This window comes from Pezoporus occidentalis, unplaced genomic scaffold (genome assembly GCF_034315485.1).
Source record: "Pezoporus occidentalis ecotype Australia unplaced genomic scaffold, CSIRO_AGI_Poc_V1 ctg124, whole genome shotgun sequence".
Lineage (NCBI taxonomy): Eukaryota > Metazoa > Chordata > Aves > Psittaciformes > Psittacidae > Pezoporus > Pezoporus occidentalis.
In genome coordinates this window covers 2,598,568-2,612,754 of record NW_026913038.1, presented here as the reverse complement: position 1 = coordinate 2,612,754, position 14,187 = coordinate 2,598,568, and the positions used below count along the sequence as shown (strand labels likewise).

The 14,187-nt window shown below is 44.6% G+C and overlaps 1 protein-coding gene across 1 annotated transcript in view; it reads left to right on the top strand.

The window, feature by feature from the left end:
• NSG2 (neuronal vesicle trafficking associated 2) overlaps positions 1 to 13,764 on the top strand; it is a 36,366-nt gene extending 22,602 nt beyond the window's left edge. The window contains exons 4-5 of the mRNA XM_062607728.1: positions 10,170 to 10,280; positions 11,811 to 13,764. Coding sequence (XP_062463712.1) covers positions 10,170 to 10,280; positions 11,811 to 12,002 — 303 coding nt within the window. The 3' untranslated portion in view covers positions 12,003 to 13,764. The remainder of the gene's footprint in view (positions 1 to 10,169; positions 10,281 to 11,810) is intronic.
• The last annotated feature ends 423 nt before the right edge of the window (positions 13,765 to 14,187 follow it).

Here is a 14,187-nt window from a genome sequence, read left to right as displayed (position 1 = left end):
AAGATCTGCTTTGAAAATTGCCTTGCCTGTGTAAGAAAGTAATTTCATAAAGCAAACAGACCTCAGCTTTTCCTTAGCACCGGCCTGATCCTTGGCAGTGGGATGGTGTTGGTGCTGGAGTGGTTTTGCATACAATGGGTCCAGAGAAGTTCAAGCTTTTGGGGACTTAGATGCTTCCAGGTTTGGGTGGATCTTGCTGGAGTTCCTGTGAATAGCACTGGGGAGCAAGCTGTGGAGCTGGACCTGAGTCAAAGAAGGCCAGTAGCAGAGCAATGAACACAAACCTACATTTCACATTGCCATTTGGCAATTCCTGAACCCGTCCTTACTCAGGGCTCCTAATGCTTTCCCTGCACCAAGTCCAAATGAGGGATCAAGAAGAAGAGAAGATTTTGCATGTCTGAGACTCTTCAGAGGTTGAGTCTTGGCAGGCAAAGGGTAGGCAATGACACATTTTATTGATGACTTGAATTATCTTGTATTCATGTTAATGCATTTTAAAAGAGCCCTTGATGAGCTGAGGCATCCATTGTCACGTCCTACGTGAAGTGGCTGGAGGAAATGTCACTGCCAAGGCTTTGCATGATGCAATGGAAGATGGCAGCATGTTGCTGATGAAGGCTTAGCTGTGGAGAAGATGTGTCTGACTGCTGCAATCCCACTTACTGAAAAACCATCTCAAATTAGTCATCTGAAAGGAAGCCTCTTTTCAGCATTGCCTATGGAATAGTATGTCATGTGTCATTAGAAACATGGGTTTGGGAAGAAAAGCACCTTTATAAGCAGTGTTTCTGAGTCACCCCACTTGTTTTATTTTGGGGATTTGCTTCTTTTCTTTTAAAGGTAGCAGAGTCACAGAAAGAAGGAGGGAAGGCTTATGATAGTTGAGAAAGGAAGAAAATATCCTTATAGGAGGAAAGGGAAAAGACCTTCAAATACCCGCATGGTCTGTCAAAAAGGCTGTGTATTTATTTGGTATTCCTAGGAACAATGCTGTAGCATCTCAACATACAAGCCTATTGTGATGAAGGATTTTTGGTTTATGTTATTAAATGGCAAAAAAGCAAAAGCAAACCAAACAGAGCTTTTTATTTGCTTAAGTGGAAATTCACTGATATTCAGTGGTGGAGGCATCCTTATGGAAAATGGCATTTTAGAACTTCCACAAGGAATAGGGGCTTGGAAACCGAGCCATGAATTTTCCATTCAAGGGGTTTGACTTGGCACAGAAAGACGTCATGCAGACCACAGCTGGCATCAGACACCGTTAAAAAGATCTGAGGCTATTAGTGCCTAAACAGCCACTAGAAATTATATTACATGATGGAGACTGGCTAATATAATTGAGCCAGCTAGTTATTGTGTGCATAATTTAATTATTTGACAAATTGCTTAGAAACACGGTGTTCTTGTTCCACACTCGTGCTGCACTCACAGTATTACGAGGCACAGAGCAGAGAATTGTTGGTGGGTACGTGGTCATCTTGGAAGGTAGATATTTCTTTTTAAGCTTTGCAATGTTGGAGAAGTTCACTGGTGTCGTGGTGGTGGGGTGATGTATGCAGAGATGGGTAGAGCCACGGGGACATGGCTGGGATAGCAAACTGACTCAGAGACAGCTAATTTTGTTTCAGGTGGATACCTTTGAGGCTTTAGGGTAGTTGCAGAAATAACCCTTTCCTTTCTCTACTCTGTGAGTCTTTTGGACTTCGACTGCTGGGCTGGGTGGGCTGAAAGGAGCCCACGAAATAGTGGAGCAGGTGTGAGGTGTTTTTGGACCCCAAAATTATGCAGTCCTCACGGATGGTGTTCAGTGTTCTTAGTAGAACTGGGGCCAAACTGGATTATGGCTATGAATTCTAAGGAAAAGGACCAAAAACCCCCTAACCCTTAAACTTCATGTAAGAAGCCATGCAGCACTAAGAAATATTTTCCCATAGCTCTGAAGATTTCAATACATGGCTAAGGACATTTCCCTCTCCTATGAGATGCTGCTTAAGAATCTGGACACCACCTGGAATAAAGCTGTGTTGTAATAATGAAGGACAAATCCTACATCTTCTTGAACAGTACCAAGCAAATATGAAGACCCAATTGTGTCTCTTTTTTGCCCATTAGCCTTCCAACATTTCAGAGACTAAGCTGTTGCCTTAAGATCAGCAAAATCAGGAACTTGTTAGAAAAAGATTTGTAACAATCAGGAGTGAGATGACATTTTTGAAGAAGTACAGCCAAACAATTTTTACTTGCAAAACAGATCAGGCTGTATTAGAGGGTGCTGAGCAATGCACCACACCATTTCTTTGGCTGAATCTAAGCAGGGGAGCAGCTCTTCCTGGGTGTGTTTCAGATTCCTCATCCCCCTGGTTGATCCATCTGAGTCTCCTGTCATCCTGTGGCTCCCTCCCTGCCTACATGCCTGCATTTTCTTACAATAGCAACATGGATTCAAACGATGGGGTGGTTCACACTTGGATTTCATCCTGACATACAGGTGCGAGGTAGCCAGGATAGATGGCTAGATCCAGGATCTGGGAAGGGCTCCTGAGTCTTTCACTTTAGCTATAGCTTTCATGCAGAGATCTAACGTTGTCAATCTCATGCCTAATTATCAGCTGGAAGAAGTTACAGGATGAAGGGGGAAAAATTACCCACTTGACTTTATCACTATAAGCAGAAATCCTTGTAATGAGATCATGAGTGTATGAACATATACCTAGGTGCCCTTACAGCTGAAACCTTTCTACTGTGCATCAGGACCTCTGGGGCTGGTCCTGTGGCAAATGGATTGATGACTTGTGATATTTTTCTCTCTTGCATGCAGGTTAACTAGGTTGCCAATGGAGATAGGTTTCCAGGTGTAACGGCATGGCCATAAACTGTGGAAAGAGCCTTGTTGCCTATCCAAGCATAGCTCTTAGGCTCTTCTGTGCAAATAATCTTGAAGAATTCTTGACAGAAATTCAATTTTGTTTATAACATGTTTTGCCTCATTCAGAGTCTTTCTTCTTCTACAAAGAGAAAATTAAACCCAAGAGAATTTCTTCAACTGAACTGACTATTAAAGGTCACAAAATTTCCCAATACCCAGCAACATTGAAGGTATCTTGTAAACCAGACATGGCAGTGGCAGTGGCATCCTTTCCTGACAAACGTGAAGAAGGTGAAGCTGCAGTGCCAGAACAGACACAGGCATCTGTCTTCTGAGGTCCCTTATTGACATCCCAGCTGCTAAGACTAGTGCAGAATTTTGTAGGGACTTTTCCATGGTAAATGATCTTTACCTGGCAATTAAAGTGATCTCTATAGTAACACACAACTGCATTCTGAGAGCATGGCACTGCTTCTGTCTAGTTTTCCTATAGACAGCAACGCTTTTCTTGTTATGGTGTCTTCTTTGCTGTACTCCTCTTTTGAGCATATATAAGCATATATATTGCATGATCTGAGCAGTGAGAAAGGTGTCCAGAGTCAAGCATCTATTTGCCAGGTTTAGAAGAAAAATCATGCTTGATAGCTAAGAAGTGCCACCCATGCTGATGAAACCCCTGTGTGCCGGCCTCTTACAAGAGCTGCATGAGCACGGAAGAGAAATTCTGTGCTGTTTTCATCAGGCAGATTGATAGAGATGACATCGCCTGTTTACATCCTGAGAATTGCTCCACTTAGGTGGCAAATGGAGGGTAGTTTCAAATGCCTGGGTACCTGGGGCTTGTGCCTGATCCAAAACTGCATGTGGTACATATCGTGTTCCTCCAAAGCTGGACTGAGTGCAGCTGTTTCCCCCTCAAAGAAAGAGCAGCACAGTGATTTTCCTGATGAATTTTAGACAGCAGATGATAATGCCTGAGTATGAGCAGTGATGAGTCTGAGCTTTAGTAGTGGAGCATGAGGATTGCAGTGCTGGACCAGTGTAGCTACCATCTCATTTGGAAACCCATTTTAGTGACCCAGAGGCAGATGTGTCAAGGCAATGTGTGAAAACCCAAAATGGACAATTTTTCACCCTTCTGAAGAAACCAGAGCCTGCAGAAGGTGCCTACTGATTCTGGTGTACTGTAGGAAACTTAGGAGATTTAGACACCTGGCTGCCTTTGTGGGCCTGTGTCTAAATGTTTGGTTCATGCCATCAAATACGAGAACTTGGTGGAGGTAGAAGGGGCTGTTCCCTTTGTTTTAAGCCCTACTTCAAGCCATGTGGAGGCTCTCTATATGAATGTCTCATCTTTTTGGAACCTTACTGAGCTGCTTTTGTCAACCCTATCGTACAGAGTAGATTTGTTAGATTGTCATTTATTTATCAGACTAATTGTGGTTTGAGTTAGAAAAAACACCACTTCTTCAAAAAGTGTGGCTTCAGTTTTGTAGGATGTCTTCTGCTGTGGTTTCACTGTTGCATTTGAATGCCCTTGTTATTTTCTCTCCCTATCCATTTTTCTTGTTACCATTTTTATACTGAGTCCTTGCAGTCTGTGACACCATCAGCAGAGCCTGGGAACAAAGCATAAAGGTGGAACAACAAGCCCTGACACCAGGGCCATGATTATAGGTTATGTTCCTCCAGCTGCTAATGCGAGTAATATGTGACTTTAAGTGGGAACAAACCCACACCCCCCACATCTCACCAGCACAGTTTGGACGCTGAATATTAATAGAGAGCCGTCTGCATCCAGTCCCCACTGGGAAAAAAAATATTTGTCAACTGAGTTCAAACAGTGCATAAATTTGAGGGAGCTGCCATCTGCTGACAGACCCTTCCCCCACTGCACTGCCTGTAAGTCCTTCCTTATGAATATCTGCTCTGTGAGGAGTGTTCCCATCAACCTCTGTTCAGGATCCACCTTTCCCCTCTTCCTTCTTCCCCCTAGGTATTTCCAGAGAGTTCAGGTTTCCCAGGACTCTAAGGCACCAGAATACCTCACTGGTTTGTATGGCAGTCAGTACCAGCCCAGTGCACTGAGCCTGCAGACTCTGTGGTACGTTATCAGTATTGCTGTCAAAGCCCCTAACCTTGATTTTTGGAGTGACGTGCATCTCCCTACTCTTCTTCCATGGGGAATGATGGGTGCACATCCTCTCTGTGTAAGGCACAATTTTTTGCCAAGGAAAACAATAAGGAATAAAAATGTAGAAACCTTGCAGTGGAAAGGGCTATTAAAAGAATGCCCTGCTGTTTGGATGTGGCATTGTTCTCTGGTTTGCTTTTAAATAAGGCTTTTCATTGTAGCTAGAGAGGGAATAAGGGTTTTTTGATGGGAAAAAAAGTCATGGGCAGCTGTTGAAATCAAAGAGAGTGGGAGGGATTCTTAGATGGACAGCATGAAAGCCAGGTTAACTGGAATACCATTGCAATTAGATGTCATCTCACTGGAGCAAAACCTCCTGACAACTGATGTCCTGTTGCTTGATGAAGACACATCCTTTTTTTATATCTGTGCTGTGAAAATGCAACAGGTACTTCATCTATGGGGAAGGTGGGGAGGAACCAAGCCAAGCACGCTGCTGTTGATGGGAGGTTGACATCATCTTTCACGGATGTAAGGGCCTCTTTCCATGCTGTGTGGAGGATGGGGAATTTTTTGGTGTGGTAAGGCTGTTGTCTCTTCTCCATTCCAGCAGACACTCCCCTCTTAAGGGAACCTTTGGGAATCTTATGAGACTTTGGGGAAAGGGCAGGCAAATATCCCCCCTTCTTCTACCCACTCGAGCAGTCACACGTGACAGATTCATGCCTGCAGCACTTCCAGGTTTTATCTGCTTGCTAAATTTTATTTCCCCTCTGTGAGTGTTTATATTGCTTAGAGACTGCCAAGGTTCATGTTAATCATAAAAAAAAGTGGAGGTTTATTAGGTATTGCAGCTCTGTGATTTTTTGGTGTTTGAATGTCAATGAAGCTCTGTCTGCGTGGATCTTAGCTCTGGCATGGCAAAATATCCAGGGATGAATTTTTCTTCCCTTTTCTCTGGGTTTTAACATCTTACATGACATTTCATCCCAAAACAATTTTACACTATGTATCATCATGTGTAATACTGTGTCACGATGTAATTTTGCAAGTGCATGAAAGGAGGAGCGAGGTGAGAATGGGCTCAATTACACCCCAGAGGGAGGAGAGAGCTCAGTGGAGTGACCCGCTCCTGGGAGGTAATGAATTGGGTGTCAGCACTTTGCTGAGCAGAGGAGAATTTATTATTTTTAGGGGTTCAGTGGGCAGACAAGAGGAAAGGAACCCGTCAAGTCACATTAGTAATGGTCATTTCCATAGACTGTGCCTGTACGTGGGATTTAACAAAGGAAGGGACATTCATTCTTGCTCCAGGCAGCTTGGTTCTTCCTTTTCTGACAGCTAAAGGAGGAACTTGGCTGATTTAAGTGGCTCAGGGTGAGAAACCTTCAAAGCAACTTTGATGTCAACTCTTGGGGAAGGCAGACACAGTGGTCCTGGGGCAGGGAGACAGCTCATAGTTCAGGGATGTTCCACCCTCACTGATGCAGAGGGGGAGAAAGGAACCAGGTAGCTATTAGAGCAGGAGGAATCATAGCACAGGGTGTATGCATCCTGCTGGTGCACAGCTCGTGCTAGCGCTGATGAGGAAGGTTGTATTTACTAAAGAAAGCTAGAGGATGAGTAGCTGCTTCTTTCTCAGGAAGAAGAGGTACTTCCTCACTGACTTACACTCTGTGTATTCAGAGGTGGCATTTGGTATAATTTCATTACCCTTTGTCTCTTCCTTTGCCCTCAGCACAAGTTTATTCCTTCAGCTTATTCCAAGCAATATTTCCTTTTTTTTTTCAGTGTACATTGTATTTAGGGCAGAGAAGCAAACTGGAGAGCTGAACAGTTCTTATTTTCTGAATTTCTAGCCAGGGCTGCCCTATAGCGTTGGTTTGGTACAGCAAGATCTACATCTTGCTTCAGTGCCTTCAGGCTAACCGCAAAGGGGACTTGTGTCATTGTCATCTTTGTATTACTTTGTATTAAATTGTTTGTGGGGGAAGTACCTGGTTTAACATGTTCCCCTTTTAGATGAGGAAGAGTTGATGAACACAGGGAAAATGCCCTTCCACAGTGGCATACCACACTTGGGGTGTGATAGTTCTTTTTGGAGAGGGGCCGTTTTAACCGGGTCTGTTGGAAGAAGTAGAGAATGTTGGCATACTTAATCCAGGAGCTCTCTTCTTTTGACTATACTTTTTCAAAGGGACATTTTTCATTTTTTCAGGTGTATTGTAACTTCTTTTGGGGCAGAAATCATGGTAAATTCCATTTCCATCTCCATGAATCCGACCGAGACTTCTTCCTCTTCAGTACTGTGGAAAGGGATATGGCTTCCTTGGGTTGGGAACCCATGGGCTACCATAAAGCTGGTCTGAAATATTTCTACTCAAACTTGCAGGCAAATGTGCTTTAATGGAGAGGAGGTGGAGCCCATACTTTCTTGGTCAATTCATACAGCTGCAATTCATACAACTGTGCTCCTTTTCTACCAGCTACCTTTTGAGCACACCAGGACTCTTACACATATTCTCTTATGAGATGCAGCAGTAAGTGCTTCTCCCTCTGCAGCTGCCTTTTGCTTAATTGACCCATTTTGCAGCAGATTAGGCCCCAAGGAGGAGGTTAATATGAGCAGTTATTGTAAAAGGCAGGTTGAGGCTTCAGTGAACTGTTCATCATTGGAAAAGCCTGTTAGCCTCAGTCTTCTTACCTTTTACACTTTATTCTAAAATATTCTGACTTAACAATGAACTTACGAGTATCTCCTGCTAGATACAGTCTCCACACCTCTCTCTTGCCTGAGTTTTGAAGTGAATGTATTCAATCAGATTTAACACCAGGCATGCAAATTTACCTTCACTCTTCCTTTTTGTTGTGAAACAGCCACGAAAACTGTAGCTCTGGATCTTCCAGCCCTGCAGGTAGCATTACCAGGGCTGCTTTAGCTTCTCTGAGTAACAGGCCCAGTGTGCTGTGTGCAACGTAGGAATGCCTTTCAGCAGGCAATGCATCTTTCTGCAGGATTGGTGAGGGTGAGAAGTCTTTTTCTGCCCTGCAAGCAATTACAGTGGCCCTTTGAGACTATGCAGGGATTGCATATCATATGGGTTCTCAAAATTACAGCTGCAATGGTAACCAAAAGAGAGAATTAGAGCAAAATTTGGCATGAAACAATGAACATTAAGCAATTTGTATATCTTTATTGATATAACATTAGTACTATTACATAATATTATTGTTATATTAATATTATATTGATGAATTCTCTTTATAAGCTGATGTTCCTGACAAGGCTGTGCACTACCCAGTAGGAATTATCTCTGCATTTCCCTACTTCCCATCACCAGTCGCCTGTACATTTGTTAAGGGACAACTTCTGCCTGTACCTACTATTCAATTTCCTTACCCATACCAGAAATTAAAGAGGATTGTGACAGAAGCGTAACAACAAAATGGTGGATAAGCCCTGTATGACTAGATGGAGCTGGAAAAATTGTGGCTTTTCCTTGCTAGGGCAGTAAATAATAATGATCGATTGCCTTTAATACAGGTAGGTGCAGCCCTGATACGGGGATGGGGGCATGTTTTGGAGGATGGGCATGGTATGGTGGTAGCATGCCTGCGGGCAGGGGTGCTAGCCAGGATCAGGCACACAACCTCAGCCACATGCTGCTGTTGTGGCAGTCTCAGTGGCTGGCTTTTGATGTGACCAGGCAAAATTTGCAGCCATGGGATCAGCTTCTGGTGCCAAGATTAGGAAGTGGGATTCAGAAGGAAACAGATTGAGGTTGTGGGCAGGAAAAAGCCTCACTGATGGCTGTCCCTGCTGTAAAACCCATGCCTGACCGCAGATGTTTGCTGTAGGAACTTCCTTAGCGTGAGCTTTCACAGGCTCACCGAGCTCAGGAACATTGCAGCCCCTTCCCCGTGCAGGCAAACATCCTGCAAAAGGCATTGCTGCTGGTGCTCAGTGCCAGGGAGCCAGAGCAGGCTGGGAAGCCACCACAGCTCTAAATGCTTCCCCTACTCCTGCTCCCACCCCCATCATCTCTGTAAGTGATTTCATTTGATCAGGAGCTCCAGTTTGCATGGTAACACTGGAGCCCCAGGGATTATGACATTTTTTTCATGCCAGTCCAGATCAGTGTGAGACAGCAGTCTCAACAGGATGGGCTGCTGTAATTCAGGCAGTAGAAGTCCAGAGACATTTATGCTGCGTTTGTGAAATTACCAGCTGGGGCCAAGAAAGGTTTTGGGAAGGGGAAAAGGAGGGTGTATTTGGGACCCTTGCTCAGTCCTTAGGGAGGGCACAGCTCAGCTAAAAGCAAGGATCAGGGCCTCAGTACAGACATCTGAAGGGGGACAGGAGACTTGCTATTGAAGGAATTATTTAAGAGGGAACTGGAAGAGCTGGAGAGAAGGGAGCTAAAGCAGAGAAACAGAATGGTGCTGCAAAGTAACCTGCTTGGGAATGAGGAGGGAGCGAATATCTGAGCCTCAAAGAGGATATTGAGTCTGGTACCTCCAACACCAGCATCTGCTCTTGGATGTCCTGCAGGGTTTACATGCTGGGCTTGTTTGGTTCGGGGTGGTTGAGATATTGACCTTTTACAGCTCTGATAGAGGATTCCCTTTTTTCCCACCCTCCTTTCTGCAAGGTACTTGATGCACAACTTATCCCTGTGGCATTGCCCAGAAGGCACAAAGACATGAATGCTACAAAGGCTTCATTCTTCCTACCAGCTCACCTACTGCTGCTATCAGAAAAGCAGGATCTCACCATGGTCATAAGGCAGTTTATCTGCACAGATTAGACCCTGAATGTGGGCTCCAGCTGCTGGTGGATCCTGCTGGGCCAGCAGATGATGCTGCTGATGGAACAGCTGAGAGTATGGGAACACAAAGCCACCAAATGCTTCAGCAAAACCCATACATTTGCAAGGGGTTAAGCACAGGAATGTGTGCTCCTGAAGGTCTGTGGGGGGATGGAAATGATGTGAGAATTCAGGGCTGTTGGATCTAGCATTCATTCAATTACCATGCTTTGTTAAGTACTGCACAGTGAAGACTGCAGTCTGTTAGAATGGCTGTTGCTGTAAGTCATTTAATTATGAGGTTGCTCATATGCCATTTTAACATATGTAGAGTAACATTATCCCTCTCTTGTAGGTCACTATTCTCATAAGTCTGGCTCTTGCATTCCTTGCCTGCATAGTGTTTCTTGTGGTATACAAAGCCTTTACTTACGACCACAGTTGCCCAGATGGATTTGTTTATAAGGTAAGAAACTTCAGGTGGATGAATTGCCTGAGATAATGACAGACTTTAATTGACTGCATGGTTACAGTTCTAGTCTGTTTTTTTGACCAGACCAAACAGAACATTTGGCAAGAATGTGTTGAAATGGGAAAAGTGTTATGGGAAATGTGGACTTGCATCTGCCTCCATCAGCTACTGTTACACTGTAATTGTTGGGATTAGCATGATGTTCAGGACAGATGCTCAGGAGCAGTCCCTCGTATTTGTGAATGGATTTATTGCAGCTGGAATCCCACATTTGCTTCCCACACGTTCAAGTGTTTGAGGTTTACTGGGATACGTTTTAATGGAAAGCAAATTCCCAGAGTGCTGGCACATGTGCCCTTTGTGAAAGAAATCCAGATTTGCCCATGTATTTTCTTTTTAGGTGCTTTTGAGGCGCTATCAGGAGCAAGACCATATAACTTCATTGCTAAAACCCCACTGCCCAGTGACTTTATAGTGAATATTCACAGGACTGTTTGCCTGGTCTGTTGAGATTTAAAGAAACACACTCAAACTGTTGCAAAATAGTTCTTACTGTGAATAAACTCATAAACTCACAGGAGTCCTGACCACGCTGGGGATACTCTGTGGGCTGGAAAATAATGATGTTGATTTATTAGTCATTGTGAATTATTCCCTTAGGTTATATAAAAATGAAGTTAGAGCCATGAATTTCAGCATCAGATCCAAACGTGAACTTCTGAAAAGATTAAAGGTTTTGGGCTCAGATTTCAGCTGGTCACATTGAACTGGGAGTTGGGGGAACTCAAAATAATAATTGTACCTGGAGCCCTTTCTGTCCTTGGTGCTACTTCAACTTCAGTGAATACCAACCAGACGGATTGCTCTTTTACAGCTGTTGCAAACCAAACTGTTTTATCTATGCAGTTGTTAGCAAATGAGTGTCCATACTAGCGCAGCAGAGATGCATGGGCAGTGTCTGCCCAGACACCAAGCTCTGACAAGGACTGGCCCGTTGGGCTATGCTTCCTCCCATCTCTGACCAAGGTGGTCATCCTACAGGTCAGAGATAACACACTGCAACAGAGCGGCATGTAAGCAGCTTACTCTGCCTCTGCTTGTCCTCTACCTCTCTGAGGACTAATCCAGGATGTAGCTCTGCAGAGCTTTCAGTCCAGCATGTGGCAGGAGCTGCTCGCCCAGCCTTGCTAGGACTGCAGCAAGGGGTCTTGGTCTCTGTGCATACCGGGAATGTACCAAACCAGTCAGACCTTCATTTTACAGTCCCCATTTCCCATCCATCCATGAAATGAGCTGCCATCAGGGTTGCCAATAGCAACAGGTTTTGAAGGCTGTGCCTGACTCTAAACTTTGTGCATTCCTGCGGCGCTGAAGGGCACTCAGGGCTGTCCAGCAGACGCTCTGGCTACAGCAAGTCTGAGTCAGATGTCATCCATGAGAACAGCTAACCCTGTGATTTTTAAAGTGAGAGCCTCAGGCCAATGGGATCATTCTTGATGTCATTTGCTTTCTCCCCCTTTCCAGCACAAGCGGTGCATCCCAGCCTCGCTGGATGCGTACTACTCCGCACAGGATTCCAACTCCCGGGGCAGGTTCTACACTGTCATCAGCCACTACAGCATGGCCAAGCAGACCAGCTCCCGGGCTGTATCACCCTGGCTGTCTTCAGGATCGGTAAACCACGAAGCCAAGGCTGCCAAGACAGAAGGTCACTAAAATTAACAAGTGGTGATGGGCCAAGTGTTGGGGGGGGACGGACACCACCATGTCTATACTGCATTGCTCTAAGCTGAGGGTGCTGTGCTAACAGCATGACAGGAATAAATAAAACCCAAGTGCAGGAGTCATCTTAATGGATATTTCTTTTCGTGCATTGTTCTCGTTGATTTGTTACTGAGTCGAGCTCTTGTACAAAGGCATGTTTGATGTTTGACTGTACCTTACGATGTAAAAATATTTTTAAATCATTGCTTAACTATTTGTTAGAAAAAGAAATTAAAAAACAAAAAAAGCAAATTAGATAAACAGCCAGAGAGCATAAAAGCAGCAAGGAGAATCCTGCAAAGTTGGAAAGCTGTGACAGAGGCTTAACATTCAGTGAAGGGAAAGCTGAAAGCCTTTTGAGAGAAGGGATAGAAAGAACCTGGTACAAAGACATTGTGATGTTGCTTAGCTTGCCACGGGGGCAGGGGGGAAATATTGCTGTCAAATTGAATCTAGCATCAGTGTTCATTTGCTGATAAATAGAAGCATCCCCTCCTTCCTCAAACATACACACATGGAAACACACGTGTACACACACCCCTGCACAGTGGCCTAAGTAAATCCAGAAAGATCTGGGCATTCATAATGAGCCATCACTGTGCTGGTGATCTTGGCTGGGCTCTGAGGCTGAAATCCTGGTTGCTATTTGGATATGGAGCAGGATGGAAGCAGAGGCTGCTATAGTGATATCATGAATATGCTTCTTAATGCAGGACTAGGAGCCAGGAGATCAGGGCTTTATTTCTGCTTCTGGCACAAATTTCCTGCATGACTTGTGGCAATTCTCATGAGGCTTCATCCTTTGGGACCTCTCTCCTGAGTGTCACCAGCAGACAAATGCCATTGTGAATTGAGGAGCCTCTCAAGAGTGGTGATAGTGTAAAGTAGTATTGAGCCTCTAACTTCTCAGCCCCTAATTTTCCCTCACACATGGAATGGGATACTCTTGCTTCCCTCCTTCAGTGTCAGGTACTTTAGTATTTAATGTCATTCTAAGTAGAGAGGGATGGCTGTAGCATGCTCTCAGAGTCCAAGAGTTCCATCAAACCTCTGCTTGCAAACACAGACCAGACCCCAAGCTTTATCCAGTCCTGGCTAATGTAGAGCATCCTCTCCCCACAAATGGCATGTGCAATTAGTGCAGTCTGGTGGGATTTAAAAAAGGATTCTCCTTTTTCAGAGCTGCAAGCCATTGCTGCAAGGCAGCTCTGCTCCTTGGTAGCGCAGGCAGGGCAAGAGTGAGCAGCAGGAGCAGAGTGCACAGGGAGGGCAAGGATCACATTTGACTAAGGCTGCTTTTTCAGATTTGTGGTAGACTGGGATGGAAATTAGGAACCAGCCCCTTCTTCCCCTGCATTGGGCAGTTTTGCGCTCCATTTTGCATACATAGACACTAGAAGGTGTTAAATGAGGGCAGAACTCCTCAGTCCTAACAGGCATCATGATAAATAACTGTATAGTGTAGCTAAAAATGTAGTGCCAAATGCCATTGTCTGATTTCCTATCCTTCCTTCCCCTTCCACCTGTAAATCCATTTCTCTCTCACAATGTACAAACCACCCCCTCCACCAACAATCAAAACTCCAGCAAACCACTGAACAGTTTATAATTTTGTGGTGTATTTTTTGTCAGTAGGTAGCAGAGACTGAAGTATTTTTTGGTGTAATTCTTGAACTTTTCTGACGGGATTAAAATAAAGCTAGATGTGACTGAGCGTCCCTGTGGCTCCGGCAGGTTTTCTTGGGGTGACTCGTGCCATGGGCTGGGAGGTGGTGGGAGGGATGTATGTGTGCCTGGTGCTGCCAGGAGACTGCACCTCTGCATGGGACCTGGGGTGACTTATGGATTCCAAGAGGCTTTTTCAGAACTTGCTACTTTCCCATTTAATGGCTTCTGGGGCTAATTCTGTATGTTCCTGCCCATTTTTCAACTGTAAATAGAAAAATAGTAATTAAACCCAAGCTTGTGTTCTACTGCTGACTCTAGACTTTACAGAGGGACCTCCATTCCCATTTTAAGGCCCATGAATGATAGAAACTTTGGCTGACAGCAGTGTCTCCTTTGCCATCTGCTCCGGATGCAAGTATTCACATACGCTGGAGCAGGCTCTGGAAGAAGGGCTGTGGCAAAAAGGATC